General features: G+C 34.3%; 1 protein-coding gene across 1 annotated transcript in view; it reads left to right on the forward strand.

The window, feature by feature from the left end:
- The window catches only part of ELP1 (elongator acetyltransferase complex subunit 1), a 77,790-nt gene that overhangs the window by 27,618 nt on the left and 26,435 nt on the right, over positions 1–23,737 (forward strand). Inside the window, exons 13-25 of the mRNA XM_044657218.1 lie at positions 1,521–1,703; positions 3,795–3,901; positions 4,288–4,391; positions 7,298–7,351; positions 7,449–7,554; positions 11,555–11,670; positions 12,069–12,142; positions 12,510–12,588; positions 12,911–12,990; positions 13,662–13,799; positions 15,816–15,901; positions 16,365–16,513; positions 19,408–19,531. Coding sequence (XP_044513153.1) covers positions 1,521–1,703; positions 3,795–3,901; positions 4,288–4,391; positions 7,298–7,351; positions 7,449–7,554; positions 11,555–11,670; positions 12,069–12,142; positions 12,510–12,588; positions 12,911–12,990; positions 13,662–13,799; positions 15,816–15,901; positions 16,365–16,513; positions 19,408–19,531 — 1,400 coding nt within the window. The remainder of the gene's footprint in view (positions 1–1,520; positions 1,704–3,794; positions 3,902–4,287; positions 4,392–7,297; positions 7,352–7,448; positions 7,555–11,554; positions 11,671–12,068; positions 12,143–12,509; positions 12,589–12,910; positions 12,991–13,661; positions 13,800–15,815; positions 15,902–16,364; positions 16,514–19,407; positions 19,532–23,737) is intronic.

A 23,737-nucleotide genomic window follows, 5' to 3' on the forward strand; every position in this document is an offset into this window, starting at 1 on the left:
TAGTCTGCCAGAATCCCTTTCTGTCTTGGTTTTACACTAATGGAAGAGTGGATAAAGGAAAACCTGGACTCAAAGCGTGCTTCTGACATAAACTAGCTGTGTAAACATAGGCAAGTTACTTGACCTTTGAAAGCTCCAAGTTGGTGCGTAGAAGGAATTTCTACATGAGAGTTTCCTTGTGCAGATGAAATCACAAGTTCAAAACACAAGATTAATTTGCAAATTACCTTTTCTTTTGGGGAGGTTAGTCGTTGTTACTTTCTGGCCCTGATCATTTTTATATTAGAATAATAATACCAGCAGCTAGATTTACATAGCACTTTTAAGGTTTTTGAAGAGATTTACAAATATTTTATCTTCACAGTGCTCTTGGGAAATAGATGCTATTATTATTCCCTTTTTTTTACAATTATGGAAACTGAGGCAGCCTTGGGTTAAATGATCCAAGGTCATTTTTCTGATAACTGTTTGAGGTTGGATTTTGAACTCAAGTCTTCCTAAATCCAAGTCCAAAAATCTTTCCTCTACACCTTCATAGAATCAAAAAGCAATAAAGATGCCAAGAAAACCAAACAATTTATTCTATTGCAAATTATCATTTCTATAAATTCTTTATTCTGTTGATTCAGGTTTTTGTTGGCAAAATTAGATGTTAAATCTGTTTTCTAGAAAAGATCTCGTTTACTTTTGCTTGCAGGTAGCCTACAGCCCAGAAGAAAAGCTTTTAAAACCAGTTATCCTATTTCTTTATCATAATTTAGAGTAGGTAGGAACCCAGAGCACTATAGTCTGAAAGGTGAAACTTATTGTAGATTAGTGTTTTCTAGTGGTCTGAGAAATACTTTTATACTTAACCATGAAATCAGTAGCAAGAGGTTTTGAGTAAGGAAAAGGATTGAAAACTTTAAAAAGTTTTTTTTATCTCCTAAATAATATATATTATAATATGATTTCATTGTTTTTTAAAAGTATTGTGAATTCCAAGAATATAATATACACTCACATACAAATGCAAATACAAAAATACGTTCTAAAACCAAATATAAAATGATTAGTGGAGGGGGCAGCTGGGTAGCTCAGTGGATTGAGAGTCGGGAGGTCCTAGGTTCAAAGCCAGCCTCAGACACTTCCCAGCTGTGTGACCCTGGCAAGTCACTTGACCCCCATTGCCTACCCTTACCACTTTTCCACCTAGGAGCCAATACACAGAAGTTAAAGGTTTAAAAAAATTAAAATAAAATAAATAAATGATTAGTGGGTTAACTGTCATTTTTCATTATCCATTTGGTTGTTGTTCCAGTATAGTTGTCTATATAAATAGTCATTTTAGCTGTTCAGAACATGTGTTTTTTTTATAATAAAAAAATATTGGTTTTAAAATTAAAAGTGGAACAATTAAAATTGCAAAAGTAGTTTATAGATTATGTTTCACTCTTACGAAATTAGTTTTTATATACAAAAAAAATTTCCTTTTACCTTTAAAACTTTTAAGTCTTGAATTTGTTGAATATTTCAAACAGAATTCAGTTTGAGAATAGAGAAGATCAGGAAGCAAATCCTCTGAACTTGTGCCTTCTCACTTGGATCCAAGAAGGTACTTTCTTGGCTGTCAGCCATAGTCAAACCGACCCAAGCTCTGTTGTTCACCAGTTGACTGTGGCCTCTTCTGAAGCAGAGGACAAAAGTGGACATCTGAATATCAGGTATTAGAAACTTTTGGTTGTTTTTTATCTATTAATAACAAAATGGAATTAAGATGTTTGAATGAATATTTATTGAATTGATGGTCATTTGGTAAAATGTTGGTAATATAAAATTCAGTGATACATAATCTCATAGGAGAAATAAAGCAGACACAAATATGATACAAAGCAGAGCTTAATAAAAATATATGAAAATGAAGAAGACATTTATGAAACTTCAGAAGGGGGAATTCACTTCCCTTTCTGGAGATGAGAAAACAGAAAAACACTCTTAGATTTAAAATAATAATTTAAAAAATGTTACATAGTTTTAATAAATTATTTTTTCTTATTCTTTTTAAAAAAATTTTTATTTTGAGGCATGGCTCTCTGGGAGGGATTGATATGAAGGAAAATCTAGATAGTATAAAAACTAAAAATATTAATAAAATTAATTTAAAAGACATTTTAAAATTAGATAACTTTGGAGGTCTGAATTGGAATCAGATTGTAAAAGGCTTTAGATGCAAATAGATGAATTTCTCTTTTATCCTAAGCAATAGGGAGCCAGTGAAGCTTCTGAATAAGGGAGAGATATAGTTAGACCAGTTATAGATGTCATTTTAGCACCTATATAGAATATAGATTGGCAAGAGAGAAATTTAAGGCAGGGAAACCAAATAGAAAAATATTGCCATAACTCAGGAAAGAGATGATGAGAGTTTAAATGAGGGGACTGGACATGTGGATGAGGAAAGCTGGATAGGTGCATAAGATGTCGTAGAGATAGAATTGACAAGACTTGGAAAATGATTAGGTATGAGGAATAATAGAATGAAGGTGAATTCTAGGGTTATCAGTATAGAATTGAGGAAACGACACTTAGAAGAAATGGCCTCTTTCTCTCTATAAACTATGAATAAAATACCTATGCTGAGAAGGAAGATAAGGGAAGGATAGTGGTGTGGCAAGCCTGAGGAGAAAAAAGATCATTTTAAATAGTTGCTGAAGGGAATCTAAGAGTTGGTTAGGGAAAAACAAAAGTACTGTAGACTTGTAGTAAACCCAGCCAGCATGGTCATGCTGACTTAGTACCATTCAGCAACCCATGAGGAGCAGAAAATAAATCTTTTTACATCTTACCTCAGAGTTTTCCTCATTTTCCAAGGACAGAGGGGCTTACATCTGTATTTTATAATTTTGCTTTTAAAAAACCCTTTGAGTCAATAAAAATTAGCATGATACTCTCTACATTTCTCTCTAAAGTAATTTGTTTTAAGAACACAGTCATCTGTTTGTGGAAAGTACAGGAGAAAATAGTTTTTTCTCCTCATTCCCAGTATAACCTGCATAACACAGAATCCCGTAAAATTAGAGATGGATGTAGAAGGAAGATACTCAATTTCCTTTAGTCTTACTTTCTGATTCTCTAGAATCATTGCCTAATTTAGGGACCCTTTTTATTTGAATTTTTACTTATTTTCATTCTAAGGAAATAATTCTGTTCCATAAAAACAAATTTTATTAAAAAAAATTTTTAGGAAACCCTCACCATCCATCTTAGAATCAATATTGTGTATTAGGGAGAAGAGAGGTAAGAGCTAGGCCATGAGAGTAAAGTAACTTGCCCAGGGTCACACAGCTAGATAGTATCTGAGGTCTGATTTGAACCTAGGACCTCCCATCTCTAGACCTACCTCTCAATCCACTGAGCCATCTAGGTGCCCCCAAAGAGAAATTTTATATTGATATTAGACTCAAATCTAACATAGATAATGAAATGAATTGATGCAAAGTATAACTCTTTAAACACTTGTTATTGCTTCATAATGGAAACCTTGATATGTAAAGCAAATAGTGGTGTCATTTAGTAGGTGATTTGGATTAGTGGTCTAGGATTGGGACATGAAAGTATTAATTTGTAAATACTCAAACCATCTTTTAAGTTTTTGTGTGTGTGTGTTTGTTGTGGTTTGTGAAATGGTTGTTATAAATTGAAATACAGGTGAAAACAATCTTTGTGATTTGTTTTAAAAGAAACTGGATCTTTATATTTCTTTGCTAAAACAATGAAATCTGTCAAATAATTTCTTCTTCTCTCATTTCTATTAGCTCATCAGTGACTGTGGATGGAGTTGTGATCAGTCTATGTTGCAATCCCAAAACCAAGGCAGTGGCACTACAATTAGCTGATGGACAGATCCTTAAATATCTTTGGGGTAAATATCAAAACTCTAGGAGTTTTAGGAATTTTCCTTACATATTTAAGTGGAACAATTTAGCTCTTGTACTTGTTAGGTGCTCCCAATAAAGAATAAAATGCTACATTATTTACAACCATGAGTTGGAACTTTTTTCTATCTGCCATTTTCTTAGAAAAGTGTGATATATTTCTTTGAGCCTTTCTCAGGGTTTCAGTTCATACCTTTTAAAGTATAATTTATGTTGTTAAATGTTCCTCCTTTTGTGTGTTCTAGAGAGTGTAAATGGCTCATTGTACTACTTTAATATACTTCCATATTACTTGATAAGTGTCTTAAAACTTGTGCTATTATTTCTTTAAAGTAACAATCCAAAAAGAAATACTTTTGTATATTATTTATAGAATCTTCAACTCCTGCTATTGACACATGGAAGAATCGTAATGGTTTTGCTGTCCAGTTCCCCTACCCGTGCACACAGACTACACTGGCTGTGATAGGTGGAGAAGTAAGTGACCCTGGGAAGGGACTTCTCCTGGGGGAGAATGCTATGTGCTTGGCATAGATATAAAAAGAGTTTCATTCTTTCAACACATCCAGTAGAATTGAAAATTTATTCAGGTGTCAATCCCTATTGCACAAAAAATTAAAGAATGTATTTACTGTGCATTCATCTTTTGGGTAAATGAATAGAAGTGAATGGACAGATAATTAGTGTTCAAAAAGTGCAGAATGTTAGATAAATCTGTTCATATAACATGTTATTGTGCCCATTAAATATGGAATGTTCTGGTAAACATGGCAAAAATTTAGATCTTTCCTGTATAGAGTACAGTTACTATATTTTTGAGTGTACTTTAATTGATCATTGCTCACATTAATGTGGATATTTCCTCTGCTGCTGGAGATTTCCACCTATCTACCCCTCAGTATGTATTAATTTTGCCCCATTCTTTTCCTGTTAATTCCCCTGTGATAGTTTACCTGACATCTTGGGAGCTTTTCTCCATATTTTTTTAACATTATGTGGGTACTAGTGCAGCAAGTGCAACACAGAGGCTGGCCATCTAATGTCATTTCATTTTTACTTCATCTAAGTCACATTCTTATCCAGTTATTCATCTCTTTGGTGATACCTTTTATATTATTTCTTCTGTGCAGTTCAGCATTGGCAATATCCTACAGCTATTTGTGCCCATCATATATCTCTTCACTGTTCTTTGAATGATCCATAATTTTGATTCTTTAGAGACTGGTATTCCCTGTCATGTAACATCATTGGAAGGCTTTTAGGATTTTAAAAGTTGAATTTTCATTTCAGAGAGTAACTTAACTTGGGCAATTGAAAGTATAATTTAATTTCCCAAATGCAAACTAGTCTGCCATCCCCTTCCTATTATTTCTGAGCCAACCTCATTTTGTATCCACATTAAGTGTACAAAATATATATCCTGGTAGACCATCTCAATCCCAACTACATATCATGGTCTACACGAGTGATTCCCAAAGCGGGTGCCACTGCCCCCTGGTGGGTGCTGCAGCAATCCAGGGTGGGGCGGTGATGGCCACAGGTGCATTTGGGGGCCGTGAATAACTGTAAGGGGGCGGTGATGGTATGTGACAGGGGCCGCTAAGTAATATTTTTTTCTGGAAAGGGGGCTGTAGGCCAAAAAAGTTTGGAAACCACTGGTCTACACAATAAGCATTCTTTACTTATTCTTTTTTTTTCCTCTGAGATTTGTTAAACTTAATTCCTTTGAGTTTACATTTACATAAGGGAACTTTGCAGTATTGTGACTTGATACACTCTTCAAAATGCCACCTACAAACAACATCTTGTAGTTTAACTCTGTGGTAGTTATTGTCTGTGATAATGCAAATACCCTTAGTAAACATATGCCTTCCCATTATATGCTTCCCTTGGTTTTGATAATTATGATCATCACAGTTATTTGTGTTGGACCTATGAAGGAATTTTCTATGATGTAAAAATATACATGGGAGGCAGATTGTTGGAAGAGAGCCTTTGGGGCTTATTTTATTTTTATTGTGTAAAATACATTTTAAAAATAATAAAATTATAAGCACATTTAATTCTTGTGTTTTCTGTACCTCTTAGTTAATGTGACTGTAAAGATGTAATCTCTTCCAGATAATCTCTTGCAAAAGCTAATCTTTTCCTTTATATTTTTTTGTTACAGATATCTTTGATATAGATCATTCTCAAAGACTTTTTTAAGAAGTGAACACAAGCATATGAGTCATTGGATAGTCATAGCCTTTCAATTGCCCATTTTCATTTCTGTTAGCATCTGTATTTTTCCCCTCTGGGTATTCATTATCTTTCTTTTTTTCATACATTTTATGTTTTCAAAATCATGTCAACTCCAATAATGGTTTCTTCAGTGTCTTAGTTTAGTTTCTCTTCTTATCATCTGAGTGCCATTTTTATTTCTTCCTATAGTTATTCAGATATTGAGAAGTTAGGATCTAAATGTGTAGTTATAATAATGTGAGTGATGATGAAAATAGTTTGTTATGGAAATGTGGATAGGTCTGTTTCATTTTTTTCCATTTGCTGTCCTTCTAGTTTCATATTTAGTTCTTGGTAAAATCTGGATTAATTGAACCTCCATTAAGCAATTGTCAGATCATTTTTCCTCCACTGCTCTTCGCTATTTTATCTTCCACAGCCCTCCTCTGAAAAATTTTGTAATTGAGTTTACCTGCTAAACATTTTAAATCTGTGCATATAATATAACATATATTATACGTCTGGCAAAAATACCATATAAAATAACTTTCTATATACCGTTTACATTAATTTTAGTTTATCTTAATAAATAATGCTTACTTGGAAAACTTGCTTGGAAAATTATTAATTTTTCATTTCAATAGTTTTTAGCAAGATTTTGCCAATAAAATAACAGTGAAGGTTGTTATTAACCAAGAAAACACAGGATTCCATTTCTTTGTCCAAGTATATATTTTCCTTTCTTCTCTAGACTCTCTCCAAGTGGAGCCTCTGAACTCAGATCAGTTTAATTTTCATAACATATCTTTAAGTAATCCTGTTTTTACTTTTGCAGTGATTTGTACTTCAATTGTTATGATCAAGCCTTTGGAGAAATTCTTTCTCATGGCAACCAAAGCAATCCCATTTTCTTCTCAAAACTCGGTTAGGAGGCAGTTTGTGAAAAACATATGAGGGGAGAAATTGCATATCAAATTGGCTCAACAAAACTTATCTTTAAGAAAAAATATGCATCAAGAAAATTTTGATAATTTTTTTAAGGCATGAAAATATCCAACTGAACTGTCTAGTTAGAGATTATATCCTTTCTAGTCCCTGTAGTGTCAGTAGTGAAAAATTTGTGAGGATGTCACAACCCACATTTTCTTTTGTTTTTTTAGGAATGCATCTTGGGGCTGACAGACAGATGTCGCTTTTTCATTAATGACATTGAGGTATCAAGGCTAACTTTTAAAATTTGTTCCATTGGTTATAGCTTTGAATTTAGCCAAAATGTTGACTTTCCCCCTTGCTTTACTTGCCATTTTGTAGGTTGCATCAAATATCACATCATTTGCAATATATGATGAATTTTTGCTGCTGACAACCCACTCCCACACCTGCCAGTGTTTGTACTTGAAAGACACTTCTTTTAAAGGTAAGTTTTTAGATAGAAACTATAATCAGCTATGATAAAGAACTTTCTTTTCTCCTGAAATCACTGTCTCCTCCTACAGACTTGGGGATTTTGTGTTCTGCTTTTTTTTTTTTGGTATTTTTAATTTAATTTTTTTAAAATATAGAATCTTGGGAGTGTAAGGAATTTTGAGATGTTGCTTAGTCACTTCACTTATTTGTAGAAGGATAAATCATCTAAACCAGCTAGAATCTGTCCCATGTCCCATTCATAAAGGCCTCCAGAAAATAAGATTCTATAACCCCATTTGTTACCCATTCTAATGTTCAGTGGTTTGTCTTTTCAGCCAATTTTGTCATATCTCCAACCTCCTAAATCTGTCATTCAACAAACAAATGTTTATTCATATTTTATCTGCAGTAGCAGTAAATAAGGATAGCTTGACCAACATTTTCCTCTCTCAGTTTGAACATTATTTTATCCACCATCTGAAGAAATGTTATCTTCTAGTTTGTTAAAAGACAAGGTCCTTTCTTTCTACTGTTTCTTCTGCATTTTAAAAGTTACTGCCTTTCATTTTTCCTGATGTATTACATTTAGTTTAGTAATTTTTCCCATCACCACCCCTTCCCATTTATCAGCAACTCTGGAAGTCTTTTTTAATATGATTGCATCAGATGAATCTCCTTGAAAGTTGAAAAGCTGCTCATAAATCTTACTGATTTTATTTTTTAAAGTAGTAGTGAAGAGGATTCTGCTCCATAACAGGGTGGGAAAACTTACTGAAAAAAATATTCTCAGCTTTGCTTGAGGAGTAAAGAATCTTAGGTGTAGTTTATTTATAATAAGTTCACTTGAAGAAGCTTAGTCGGAGGCTCCTTAGCTACCTTGCTCTATCTCCAGAATAAAGTCATCGTGGAGACAAGGCATTGTTATCTCATACTTTGCAAATAAGAATACGATGGATATTATTATGTAGACATTGATTTCAGCTCATTATGGTTGGAACAGAAGCACAGAAATGGTTTGTTATTTCTATAGATCCAGGAGCCATTCTTAATTCGTCACTCAGGCCTACTTATATTAGCTAGTTACGGTCTGAGTGTCAGGATCCACAGAGGCCTATAGTACCTTCCACCCTACTTTCATGATAATCCCTTCACAGGAGAAATAATCATATACGGTCTTAATAAGAAGTAGCATCTAGCATCTTCTCTGTTAATAGCCTTTACTTGGTACTTTAAGTTTGTGCACTTGAGTCATCGAAGGTCACAGGCTACAAGCAGGTCTTAACTTTTCTAAATGTTTGTAATATTACATCACAGATTGCCACTGCTGCTTTCTCATGACAGGGAAAGACAAACAATTTATTTTTTGTTCCTGTTTCTGTGTTTTATTGCCCATCTTCTTTATCTTGCATACATGTGCTAATTACTAGGGACACAAAAAGAGGCAAAAGGCAGTCCCTACCCTCAGAGAAGTCACAATTCAGTGGGGAAGACACTGTACAAACAAATCTATTCAAGGCAAACTATAGACAGGATAAGTGGGAAATAATTAACAGGGGATAGACATTTGAATTAAAGAGGTTGGTAAAGACTTACTGAGGAAGACTGGATTTTTATTGGAACTTAAAGGAAATTAGGGAGGTCAGCAGGTGGAGCAGAGGAGGGAGAATGTTCCAGGCATGAGGGACAGTCAGAGAAAATTCCTGGAGCTGAGAGATGGAATGTCTTGTGTGTGGAACATACAGGAAACCATTGTAACTAGATGGAAGAGTACATGTCATGGAGTAAAGACTAAGAAGACTGGAAAGGTAGGAGGCTGCTAGTTTACAAAGGGCTTTGAATGCCAATCAGAGTATTTTGTATTTGATCCTGGAGTCAATAGGGAGCCATTAGAGTTTATTGAATGAGGGTGGGGTAGGGGGGTGGTGATTGAATCTACACTTTGGTGGCCAATAGGAGGATGAATTGGAGAAGAGACTTGAAGTAGGCAGACCCACCAGCAGGCTGTTTCAGGAGTCTAAGAGTGAGGTGTTGAGAGCCTGTACTAGAGCAGAGGCAGTGTCAGAAGAGAAAAGGGGACGTATTCAAGAGATTGCAAAGGTGAAATTGATAGACGTTGGCAAAACAGCTTGGAAATGGGGAGTGAGAGATAATGAGCATCCAGTAGGTTTCAAGCCTGAGGAACTGGGAAGATGGTATATTATCCTCTAAAGTAACAGGGAAGTAGGAGTGAGGAAGAGTTAAAGCGAAAAGATGATAAGTTCTGTTTTGGACAGGTTTTAAGATGTCTGCTGGATATCCAGCTTGAGGATGTCCCAAAGTCAGTTCTAGCTACAAGATTGGAAAGTAAGTAGTAGAGGTTAGGATAGGAAAGATTTGAAAATCATCAATGTAGAGGTACATTGGGTACCTCTACATTGGTAGAGTAGCTGATGAGATCACTAAGGGAAATAGTAAAATGAGAAAAAAGAAGAGCGCCCAGGACAGAACCCTGAAGGCACCTTTCTTTTACACTGTATATAGCCTATATGCTCATAGTTCTTTGCAAGGTGTGTCCTCCATTACAGCCCGAGCTTCTTGAGGTCAGGGCCATGTTTTTATTTCTTTTGTATCTGTCCATTTAGTACAGTGCCTGGTACATAGTTAAAATTTTGACCCTACACAAATCAATCCTGTGTGCCTTAGTTTCCTCATCTGTAAAATGAGCTGGAGAAGGAAATGGCAACCACTCCAGGATCTTTGCTAAGAAAATCCTACAAGGACTTATGAAGAGAGTCAGCCAACCGAAAAATGATTGAACAACAACAGTAACACAAATACTCCATTACATTGATATACAATAATTTTTTCAGTCATTCCCATTCAATGAACATCTCCCCCATTTCCAATTTTTTACCACCTCTAAAATTAGCTGCCATAAATATTTTTGTACTTACAGACCTTTTTCCTATTTCTCCCTTTTTCATCTCTTTGGGGTACATGCTTAATGGTTGTATCCCTGGGTCAAAGAATATTCAGATTTTAATTACTTTTGGATTATAGTTTCAAATTGCTTTGCAGGATGGCTAGATCAGTTTACAGATCCACCAGCAGTACATTTATGTGCCTTTTTTTCTGCAGCCTCTCCAATAATAATTATCCTTTTTGTCATCTTTGCTGATTTGATATCAGGGTGTGTGAGTGAACTCTTAAGAATTTTTTAAATGTACATAGCTGTTTTAGTATTATAGTATTAATAGTATTAATGTTTGAAGCTAGTTGTTGATAGTTTTCTTTTTTTTTTAAAGAACTCTTTTTTCATATTTTTCAACCATTCATCTAGTGTGGAGAAAGGCTCTTATTCTTACATATTTGAATCTGTTCCCAATTTGCCTTGATATTATACTCTTTATCAGAAAAAAGACTTTTTTTCCCAATTAAGTTTCACTTTTTGATTTTTAAAAATATTATTATAGTCACTGTATATATCATTTTTCTGGTTCTGCTTAATTTACTCTTTTTGTTGTATCTGACTCTTTGTGACCCCATTTGAGATTTTCTTGGCAAAGATACTAAAGTGGTTTGCCATTTCCTTCTCCAGTTCACCTTTTACAGGTGAGAAAACTAAAGCAAAATATTTGCCCAAGGTCATAGGGCTAGTAAGTGTCTGAGGCTGGATTTGAACTCAGGAAGATGATTCTTCCTTACTCCAGGGCTGACACACTATTGTACCACCTAAGTTCCCCTTACTTCACTTGTCATTAGTTCATATAAACTTGCCCTCTGCATCTCTGAATTCTTCATATTTGTTGTTACTTATGACATAGTAATTCTCTGTGATATTCATGTAAATTGGTTGTATCTTGGTATGGCTTATAAATAGACTTAAGTTTTCTTGGTCCTCTATTTGATCCTAAATAGAATTCTCTGAAGTTTATATGCTATGACTACATCTTTTTCCAGTCCGGCTTTTCACTACTTATAGTTGGGTGATTATGCTAATGTTTCGGTTTGTTTGACCATTGTGTTTTCAGCTTTCCAGGCAGGCCTATCCAACAGTACTGCCTGTAATGAGGAAACTCTAAGAAAAGTAGAAAGAGGCTCCCGCATTGTCACTGTTGTGCCTCAGGACACAAAGCTCGTATTACAGGCGAGTTAATTTTTTTAATCTTTACAATTTTTACTGTATAATTGATACCAGAATTGAAAATATGTTTAGAGCAAGCCATTGCCCTTGAGAGTCTCCTATGAGAAGTCATCCAAGGCATTTATTATTATCTCTATGGGAAAATGTAGACAAAATTCCTTCTCATTAGGAATTTTGCTAGAGGGCTCTCTTTTTATTGATAGCAAAGTGAGAGGCAGGTAGAGATTCATCATCATCAAAAGATAATTTAATGTTGTCTCACTATGTTTACAGGTCTGTGTTCGCAAGAGTCCCATTTAGATTGTTCCCACTTCCCTTTGGCCTGAGAGGCTATTGTCTGTGTTCCTTTTTTTATGTTTTAATATAAAATTTAATACATTATTTACATTATTTCGTTATAGATGCCAAGGGGAAACTTAGAAGTTGTCTATCATCGAGCTCTGGTTTTAGCTCAGATTCGGAAGTGGTTAGACAGGTAAGTGTTGTATATGGTTTCACCAATTAGGATACCATGATGATTACAGTTGGTTTTTTTTATTGGCGTCAGGAAAATCTTAGGGCCTGAGAGAAAAATTGCCTTTGAACAGCTTTGGGAGTTCTATTTATGATTCCTGCCTCTATAAAAATTTTTAAGAAGTGCAATGAAATTTGATACTTGATTTTTTTCCTTCTGTGGTCTTGGAGTAAAATGCCATCATTACATTCTTATAATAGCAGTTCATTTTTTTTAATGTGAGAGATAATCTACTTGTAAATTATAATAATAAAAACATCCTGGTTACAATGAAATTAATTTTTCTGAAATATATATTTTCCATCTTTTTTTTTTTATCTTACCACAGACTTATGTTTAAAGAAGCATTTGAATGTATGAGAAAACTGAGAATTAATCTAAATCTAATTCATGACCATAACCCACAGGTAAATATCTAAATCTCTAGTATTTTTTTTATATATTCCTTGAACACAACTCACCTTCATCCTACATTTAAAGCTTCCTTCTTGAAAAGAAATAATTAAGGCTGAAATATGAGAAAAGAAAAATGAAGAAAAATTTCAAAGAACTAAAACCTATCAAGTATGCTTTTATAAGTGAATTAGAATGAGAGATTAAACATAAAATTGTTTTTAAATTGTAAATTTACATATTATGGAATCATCAGGGCAGAAATTAACTTAAAATGTCTTCCTTTTTATGTTTATCTATTTGATAAATTGAAATCATTATTACTTTTTTTGTCAGGCATTTCTTGAAAATGTGGAAACCTTTATAAAGCAGATTGATTCTGTAAATCATATCAACCTATTTTTCACAGAATTGAAGTAAGTGTCTTGAGATTTTTTTATTCCCTCCCCTTCAACCTTTTTTAAAAATTAAAACTAATTCAAAAAACAAATTGAGTTTTAAATAACTTATTTTCCTGTCACTTAAAGTATTTAAGTGAAGAATTAATGGAGATGTTTTAGTGGAAGTTCAAATGTGATGACTTTTATGGTTCCTTATAAGAGCCTGTGATTGATTTTCTTTGAACAGTGATTCTTAATTTTGATGTCGGGGCAGCTGGGTAGCTCAGTGGAGTGAGAGTCAGGCCTAGAGACAGGAGGTCCTAGGTTCAAACCTGGCCTCAGCCACTTCCCAGCTGTGTGACCCTGGGCAGGTCACTTGACCCCCATTGCCCACCCTTACCACTCTTCCACCTATGAGACAATACACCGAAAGTACAAGGGTTTAAAAAAAAATTTTTTTTTTGATGTCATTAGGAACTGAAATAAATTTGAATGACTTCTTTTAGGGACATGAACAATTAGGATTTGAGTATGGAATTTTCAGTAAAGAGAAATGCTATGTTTTTTTATTCTATAGAACCATGCTATTGGCATCTCTAACTTTATTCATTGCTTTACTTTGGTGCATTTGGATGTAAATTATTAATTCGATTCATGTGTTCAGAATTCAATTAATGATATTTCATATATGTGAATATTTTTTTTAGGGAAGAAGACATTACAAAGACTATGTACCCTCCTCCAGTTGCCAACAATATCCAAATGACTAGAGGCCCTGATGGTAAAAAAGTAGACCTTATCTGTGATGCAATGAGAATAGCCATGCAGAACATAAATCCTCACAAGTACGTATACTATAAATTAGTGAAATAACAGAAGTATGGAATTATACCTTTATGGCTTTGATATTCATTCAAAATCTGAAGTTCTTATAGTTTTTGGTATGTATATTCTAGAATCTAGTTCACTCTGAGTTTATCTATGTTACCATAAGAGGAAGGGTAGTCATTGTGTCAAGATCCTGGGCTTGGAATCAAAAGACATGAGGTCTGACTTTTAATAACCAACACTAACTTAACCTCTCGTGGCCTAATTTTTCTAATTTGAGAATGGGGAGAATAATGCTTGCACTATCTAGCTGATAAAATTGTCATAGGGAAAGTACTTTTGTAAACTTCAGAGCATTGTATGCATAGGAGATGATTTTATTACACCAAAGGAATATTACTATGACTTTGGCTTGAAAAAAGGATAGTAAACTCAAATATAAATTTAAATAGAATATTTTCATTTTTATCAACTTTTGCTCTTGCAATATTCTCAAAGTAAAGACAATAAAACATCATTTATTTTGGGAGGGGAGAATTTTTTTGAACTAAAGAAATAGATCCTTTACAATGAGCAAATGTTTACTGGACAACTCTTACATACAGGTAAGGTTTCATGGAAATTACTGTGAAGCATAAATCATCAACTCTGTCTTCAAGATATTTGTAAATGTAATTCTGAGGCAAGATATATACTTAAGAACTGGTAAATAATGATAGAAGGCAACAGTACAAGACATATTACCAAGCAGCATATGATAAATTGCCAGGCCAGTGATCTAGATTACTCCTATAAAATCATTGCTTAAGTGAGTGGCCCAGAAAGGTTGCATGGGAGAAGTAGAATTTGATGTAGGCCTTGAAAGACATAAAGAACTTGGATAAGCAAAGAGGAAACAGGAAGGCCTTCTTGAAGAGGGGAAGTATGAACAAATGGAAGGATAGTCTGGAAAGTACAAAGTTTTTTGAATAAAAAAGCAGAAGTGCATAAAGGATGGAGAAAAATTAGTGGAGCATAGAATAGGTAGGTTGAAGTGAGTTTAAGGAACACTACCTGGTTAGAAAGTTTGTTGTAGTTGTGGGTTAACATAGAAGGTATTTGAACAGTTGAGAGGCATATACAAAATAGTATTTCAGAATATTCAGTACTGTGATAATCATTCAAGATAGACTGAAGGAAGAATAGAGGAGGCAGGAAGAATTATGTTATTAAAAGTAATATGGAACTTTTTTATAGCATTCTACTTATTTCTTTTTCATAAAAGTAAAAAAATAAGTAACATCATGGATTTTTTTCCCTAAAAACAACTTTTAAGGGTATGTTATGAAGTACATACCTAGAGCCAGTCCACTCTAACACTTTTAACATCTGACAGTATTGTACAATGATATTTGAAGTTTAGAGTGGTAACTGACTCACTGAAAGATTCTGAATCTTGTAAAAAAAAGTTTTAAATTATTTTGATGGTTTTAGTATTATATTTTAATATAGTCTAGTTCTTAAAAGATTAGTAATCTAATTTTCAGTTAATTAAAAGACCTAATTAGTATCAATTATGGATAAACATGATTTTACTATAGGCTTACTCTTACTAGTATTATTTGTTTCTTTTAAACCCTTACCTTCCATCTTAGAATCAATACTCTATATTAGTTCCAAGGCAGAAGAATAGTAAGGGCTAGGCACTTGGGGTTAAGTGACTTGCCCAGGGTCACATAGCTAGGAAATGTCTGAGGCTAGATTTGAACTTAGGACCTCCCATCTCTAAGCCTGGCTCTCAATACACTGAACCACCTAGCTGCCCCAAGTATTGTTTTTCACACCAAAAAAAAAAAAAAAAAAAAGAAGAGCATTATAACTTCAGAAAACTTATGTAGAAATTTATTACATGTAAAAGATAAACATAAGTATATTTAAAAAAAGAGCAGAAGCAAAATCTTTCTGAGTAAAAAGTCAAATGTGGTCTCTAATAATGCTAATTAACATTGGCATGAGAAAATGCTTTTCATTATTTTTTTCTCTTTTCGTCTTAGGTACTGCCTATGTATACTGACTTCTCACATAAAAAAGACTAAACCAGAATTGGAAATTGTCCTGCAGAAGGTTCATGAGCTTCAAGGTACAATAACAATGTATTATTAACTTTACCATTAAGCACCCTTAATTTGCTGTAAATCTTTTTGTGATGCTACTCCATCAGGACAAGAAAAAACTAAAGTTATTTTTAAAATAGCAAAGCAAATATCCTAAGTGGAATACCTGCATATGTGGGTGAATTGGGTAGGAAAGAGGGAGGGCAGAGGTTCAGTTGCATGTTGAATGCAAAATGCCAGGGGAATTTTTGTTCAGATTGTGTCAACTCTTTGAAGATCTGATATTGCTTTAATGCTCAAAATACAGGCTATGCTTTCCCTCATATCTAGTGTGGTTGACATTTTTGTTGCTTTTCAGGGTATGTTGGTATGGTTTTTTTCAGTGAGATTTCCTTTTAGGGGTTTGGGCAGTATAGTAAAATTTTGTAGTAGACCCAACATAGTTATTATTGTCTTTTACAGTATTGATTTGTATATTTAAAAATATAGGAAATACTTCATCTACTCCTGAGGCTGTGAGTGCTGAGGAAGCCTTAAAATACTTACTGCTTTTGGTGGATGTCAATGAATTGTATGACCATTCTTTAGGGACATATGACTTTGACTTGGTACTCATGGTAGCTGAGAAGTCACAGAAGGTATGAATATTAATCATTTTTTATATATTTTAAATCCCTATTAGCTTAATAGTGGCAGTCAGGGTTTTATTCCAACAAATTAATTAAAATAACAAAATTTAAGAACTTTTTTTCAAAATAGTAAGTAAGTAAGTAATGTTAATGCTAAGTAAACTTATGTATGCTGGATGCCATTTCTTACTAGTCCTAACTTTTACTTGGATTAAATTATGGTTTCTTGCAAAGCTAATGTTACTGATTCCTGAGGTACTTTTTGCTTTTGTATATGAGTCAAAGACCCTGAAGAGTAGCATTAACTCACTGACTCCTTCAAAGCATATAATAGAAATGTTCTACTTCTTTTTCCTAAGTTAGATATGATTAGCCCATTATGTTAAGTGTGTCTGTCCTACCAGATAGGAACTAAATGAGTTGTCCAGAAGCTCAATATGGTATAGTAGCATCATAGAATCTTAAGAGTTGGAAGGGAAACTTCAGGGATCATCACCTCTGACTTCAACAACTAATTAAAGGCTTCCAGTGAGGGACACCCTATTCTCCCCAGCCCACCCTTAAGTGTAGTCCATTGGATAGCTCTGTTAGGCTGTACCTAAAACTTAAATCTTCCTTTCTGCAACTTCTAATCATTAGTCCTCTGTGGTCATGCACAGCAATAGCAACAGTTATTTAACTTGCATGCAAGGTACTGTGAATACCAACGTGAAAACAAATTCTTTCTACCCTCAGAGTTTATATTCTGCTATATATGGCGGATCCCTTATCCATATCAAAGTCTTTCATATTTAAAAAAAAACTACCGTATTTCCTCTCCCTTCTTTTATCCAGGGTAATTACCCTCTGCTCCCTTCAACTAGTCTTTATACAGAATATTCTCCAGTTCTCTCAACATCTTAATTGCCCTCTTCTGGATCAGCTTTGCTTTTTCTATGACTTTCCCCAAAACATGTTGCCCATAACTTAAAATAATATTCCATATGTGATTTGACTAGAATAGTATACAATGAAACTATTATCCTTCTCATACTAGATACTGTCTCTTTCAATGCAGCCTAGGATAGCAATAACTTTTTTAGTTAAATGGCTCAAGGGATAGAGTACAGGTCTTGGGAGTCAGGAAGATCTGAATTCAGATCCTGCCCCAGATACTTGCTTTCTCCGTGACCCTAAGCAAGTGACTTAACTGCTCTTGACCTCCATTCCCTCATCTGTAAAACAGGGATGATAAAAATAGTACTACTTATCTCCCAGGATCATAGGATAAAATGAATTATTTTAAGAGCTGGAACTTCGGGAGGAACTAGTGCTTCCTGAATAGCTTGATGCAGAAGAAGAGCTGGACCCACTGCAAGAGCCAATGCTGGTAACTAGAGCAAGAGGTGGAACTGGATCGAGACCTGGAAGTACTGCTACCACTGGAGGCACTGCATCTCTTGTGTGCTTTGTCTCTACCACAGTCCTTTTCACTTGACTCGTTGGTGGCCCCTTTATCTTTAGACTGGTCCTTTGACTTCTCATCAGTTCTGTCTTTATATTTGGTGGGAGAGGGAGCCCGAGTGCTGGACTTATTTTCTTTGACTCCTAGCAAGCTCTTTTTCATTCCTGATAAATCCATTCTCCCCTTCTGAGGTGGTTCAGAGCAGTACTGGATAAGTACTCACTTATCTGAGCTTTCACTTTGAACTCCTTCCAAACTGTTATTTAACTACACCTCTGTCTCCATAATGCTTTTGTGAAGCTGAAATTTTCAACACAAATATAAAACTTTATATTTATCCCAGTTAAATTTTATTCAGTTTGGCTTATTATTCTATCATATAGAGATTTTTTTAAGACCCTGTTTTTGTCATCTAATTAGCCATCTCTTTTCTTGTCTTCAGATTTGACAAGTATTCTATTTGTGCCTTTATCTAAGTCATGAATAAAAATATTGGACAGGATTGAACCAAGCACAGATTCCATGGATAACTCACTAATTACCTCTCTCCCATGTTGTTAGTGACTCATTGTCTCTTTGGATCTCATCATCCAAATAAGTGAGATTACCTTGAGGAGAAGGATCATAGAGGCTCATCAGATTTAGAGTTAATAGAGACTTTAGAGGTTATTTAGTTTGACCTCTTCATTACATATAAGGAAACTGGGGATAAAATTTAACTTAATTTAGATAATACCATGTTAGTGATAAGTACCAAAGAAAGAATTTTAATCCAGATCCTAAATGATGTGATGAAAAGAGTATTGGACTTGGAGTTACAGAAGTTTAAATCTTTCCTCAGGTATAGGTAAGTCACTCAACTCAAGTCTCATTTTCTTTATCTGCAAAATGTGAGTAATAATAGCACTTAATTCAAAAGAGTTTTTGTGAGAATCAAATGAATAAAATAAAAGGATAAAAGAATAAGACACTTTGCAAACCTTTAGGGCTATATAAATGTTAGTATTTTATGTATTATATTCTAAAACTACTGTTCTTCCCACCATACCTTACTGATTCCCTGTTTTTTGTTTTGTGTAAATCTCCCACAGCTCCCTATAGCTTTAGAGACTGGAATTCCGTAAACATATGATTGAGAAGTCCTAAGATTTGTTTACTATGCACCTTGGTTTAAATTCTATTTCATATTTTATTCATAATATTTGAATACAAAAAGAATATAGTGGAAAATCTATTGCAGTTGTCTTTTAGGTGGGAACTTTAACATTATTTGCTTACAAAGTACAGAATGAGAATGAAGTAAAATAAGGTGAAATTTTAGTTAAATATTAAAATATATTGTTCTGCATGAAAAGTTAAAGTTTCAGATTAAAAAAAATTTTTTTAACCTAAATTGACTTGAATTGTTTGATAAGATAATCAAGAGAAATGAATATAGCAATATTGTTTGGTTCTTCAGGATCCCAAAGAATATCTTCCATTTCTAAATACACTTAGAAAGATGGAAATCAATTATCAACGGTACACAATAGATAAGCACTTGAAACGGTATGAGAAAGCCATTGGCCACCTTAGCAAATGTGGTAAGTCTCTGACAGTAATTGTTATATTTCTTTATTATTTAATTTTTTAACATGACAATCATGTGATATTAATCATAATTTCTCCTATCTAAAATCTGTGTTGTTTACTATGACTGTATATCTTACTTAAACCAACTAAATATATTACTAAAAAGTTGCATGTAATTAAGATAGTTAAAAACTAAACAATTTAAAATGAATTAGGGGACTTGGATACTTGATTTTTTTAACTATAAGCTTAATCATTATCAATAAAAATAATGAAATAAGCATTCAAAGAAATAGTTGTACACAAGAGCTATCAAGATTATTATACTATGCATTCCTTCAAAGAATCAAACAAATTAACAAAAGACAATAAACAAAAATGGAAAGAAATTGTGTAAATAGAATTAGCTCGAGCCCATTAATAGTCAAAAATCTACCCATCCTAGGCGTAGAAATGATGTAATCCTAACCTCCCTTAGTGGGGAGGGGAGACGAGTTACCCACACGTGGCAATAAGTAACAAATCAAGAATAAGGGACTGCCCTTTGGGCAGTCCAAATCAATGTAGAAACTGCCATTTGTCCATTTGAATTAGAGGTGGACCACAGGAAGTGATGAAAGACACTATCTCTTTAAGTAAGTTAGTGAACTTCCTGTGGGGGCAGTTGCTGTCTCGAACTGGGAGCAGAAGCATCTCCTGAGACCACAGACAGCTTACACTCTGTATTGTCATGTGGGTAAGTTAGGCTGACTTCCTTGGCCTAGCTGGGCCAATTCTAAACTCCGCCTATCTGGCTGTTGGGCCTTGTGGCTTACAGCTTCATTTATTTAGCCTTTTAACCTTCTCTCTCCGTCCAGGCCTCCACAGGCCTGGACTAGCCTCTCCCTTTCTCTTTATTCCTACTTTTTACCTACCAGATTATAAATAAACTCCTCAACCCGAAGCTGACTTGGGTCTGATTTAATTACGGAATCAACCTGAATTGTTGATTCCTGGCGGCCACACATTTATATATATATCTATAAATACGTAAATTTTACTTCTAACAAAATCATCTGGGATGTGGCCCTGCGCCAGGGTGATGTCAGTGTCCAAGGAAATGTTGCAACGGTAAAATCATTAGGACTCAGCAACATATTGGATTTTTGTTTTTAAACAATTTTTATAACTTAATAAACATAAACATAGTATCAAATATATATACAAAATAAAGCATTCATTGCACTTAGTTAGCTATATAGAAACAAACAACTTAATAGAAAATAAATGTTCATTCTTAGTCCCTTTTCAATTCTGTTTATGGTTTCACTAACCTGACTTTTCTTCCTTTGTATGTGTATGTATATATACACATATGTACAGGTATTTACATATGTATAATCAATGCATTCATTTCTAGTTCGGCTCATTTTGCTTTGTATCCTTTCATGTAAGACTTTCCATTTTTCCTTCTATTAATATTTCTCTTTTAAGAAAACAACATTCATGACACTAGCCCTAATTTATTCAGCTGCTTTGTAATTGTGATACATATTATGTCGTTTCTTGTTTTTTATTATAAACTATGTAATGTAATTAATTTTTTTTTTAATTTTTTTAAATAATTTTTTATTTTTAGAAAAAATTTCCCTGGTTACATAAGTCATGTTTTTACTTTACCCTTCACCCACTTCACCCCCCCCATTCTCCAATTCCCCCCCCCCCGTTATGATTTTAATAAAAGCCATGCTGATAGAGATAAACTGACCACGCACCTGTAAGAAAAACCTATTCCAACCTCACCTCAGCCATTTACCTTCCTCTCTCCTTGAGCTCAGGTAACTAAAGAGGAAGTTCCAAGTCACTACCCCCTACTTAAAACAGTCCCTCACCCTTGAATACATCATCCAAAACCGGAAACCCATGAAACCCATTGGACCACGGGAAATGTAGTTTTAAGGACCCCCACAGGTCCACAGAAGTTTGTCAAACACTATATTGAGGTTCAATCCTTCCAAATAGAACCCCAGGTGATTTTAACTAATACATTACCCCCCTGTGATCCTTTGGGAGATAAATCTCCCCAATGGATGGGGAAAATATAATCAAATTAGAGTTTACAATAATTTAGAGATAAAAGGGAGAAAGAACAAAACCAATGTTCGGTACATTGACAAAAAACCATTAAGGGGGCAGTCCCCCTTTCTGGCATAAACTGTCCATTCAAAATAAATGCATTCAACCCCCCAAAGTTCAAATTCGCCATGTCTCGAAATTCACTCTGGATCTCTTGCAGCAGTGTGTGGTCTCTGCATGCATCTTCATGGCGTCTTCTGGATTCTGGGAGGTAGTCTTCTGTTCTAAATTAGGGTCTAATTCAAGTCCAAATTTACACATAGTCACCCAGAGGAGAACAACTTTACATTTCCCCCCTGAGGAAAATACGGGGATACACATGGGAATCACACAGGAATACATGGTCAAGGCATAAGGTATATGAATCAATTCTCAAAACATCAAAAAGTCCAAAGAAAAAAAAAGAAAAAGGAGGAAAAAAAATAACCTCTGAGGAAAATACAGGATATTTTTTTTTAAAAAAATGTGTGAAAGGAAAAAATTCTAGGAATAAGAAAAAGGAAAAAAAATTCACAAATCAAAACAGGTTCCTGTAGCAATCCATGTCCCATAAGCTTTGCAACGACAATCACTCACTAACCCAATTTAGCAGCCTGGACTACAGTAAGTTGTCACATCATAGAAGAAATGGAAAAAGGAGACTAGATCTTGAGACAAATGAGAAATAGCATTTTCCGGTGCAATACTTTTCTTCACTTCAGATATAATGGAGCCAGAACAATCGATGTTGAGTACTTGATATCAAGTGCGGTACAAGGAAGTCCTACGTCTTAACATATGCTAAGCGTTGCAACCTCAAGTCTCACATAGGATCAAGTCTTTACATAGAATGTCATCAATCCCTGTAGGATTAGTTCAGTCTCTTTCTTTTATGTGCTCATTTGCACTTTGCAGGTCAAAACCTCTGTGATCCTTTGTGGTCCGATTTTTCTTGGATTAGACATAATCATCGAGCAAAAGTCTCATTATAGTTAAATAACTAGTGGCAGGTTTCTATAGTCCGAAACTTTTTGGGTATAAATTCATATGCTAGGCAAATGGGCATCTTAGCTTATTCTTATTGCAAAAATCAAAACAGTCAAGAGTCTATTTAATGCTGGTGACGTGTTCCAAATGTAAAAAAAAATGAGGGAAAAGGAAAAAAAAATCAAATACTGTATTGCACATGTAGGAAGAAAAACCAACAACAACAAAAAAAGTGTAGTTTTTACACAATCACAGAGGTAAAGAATAGAGGTTAATTTGTAAGAAATAAGATTCATTTCCTCCTTAACTTGCCATGATCCATAGTGTGAGTGCAAATGAGGCATACAAAGCAATAATACATTCGAGAAAGTGCAAAAGGAATGACAAAGAGCATAAAATGTTTTTGAAAGGCACATCAGGTCAATTAGGTCACTAATACTGATATTATGTTGTGAGGTAGTATATGCATCGTCCAAGTACAAGGATCAATCAAATAAAGTGCAACAAAATAGTGCAAAATCCAGCAATAGAGCATTCTCATCACAATAGGCAAGTACAATCAATAGTCAAACATAAAAGGTGGTTTGGGCTGGACTGGCTGGCTGAGTCCCGCCTGAGGCAAAAACGTGCTGTTGCTTTCAGCAAAAGCATGGCAAGGAAAGCCACTTTCCCTTTTAAAAAAAGTGCTCAAAAGAGCTGAGCCAGGCGGCCAAAAAGAAAGCATGGCTATCGTTAGGTTATCTGGAAGATTGAGAGTTCGAATTTCGACCTTCTGTGTTTCTACTCCTGCAGTTCTTCCTCTGAATGTGGATAGTGTTCCTATTAATTTTTTATATATTTAGCTTATTAGTACTTTTTTTAATAATACTTTTTTCCCCTTTTATGGCATTTTTAGGAGATGGTCCTAGTTCGGGAATTGGAGGGTTGAAAGATAGAATTAAAATTTTTATTTTTGCCAGGTTGCTTTCTAAAATACTTGTGTGAGTTTTAATTTTTCTTTCTTTTTCTCTTCTAGTGTTTTGATTTGCTTTTATCTGATTATTAGGAAATTTCAGTGTTGTTTCCCATAGTTATTAACCAATTTGTATTTCTTCCTCTGTCCATTCATGTCCTTTGACTTCATTGAAAGTATATTA

This window comes from Gracilinanus agilis, chromosome 1 (assembly GCF_016433145.1).
Source record: "Gracilinanus agilis isolate LMUSP501 chromosome 1, AgileGrace, whole genome shotgun sequence".
NCBI lineage: Eukaryota > Metazoa > Chordata > Mammalia > Didelphimorphia > Didelphidae > Gracilinanus > Gracilinanus agilis.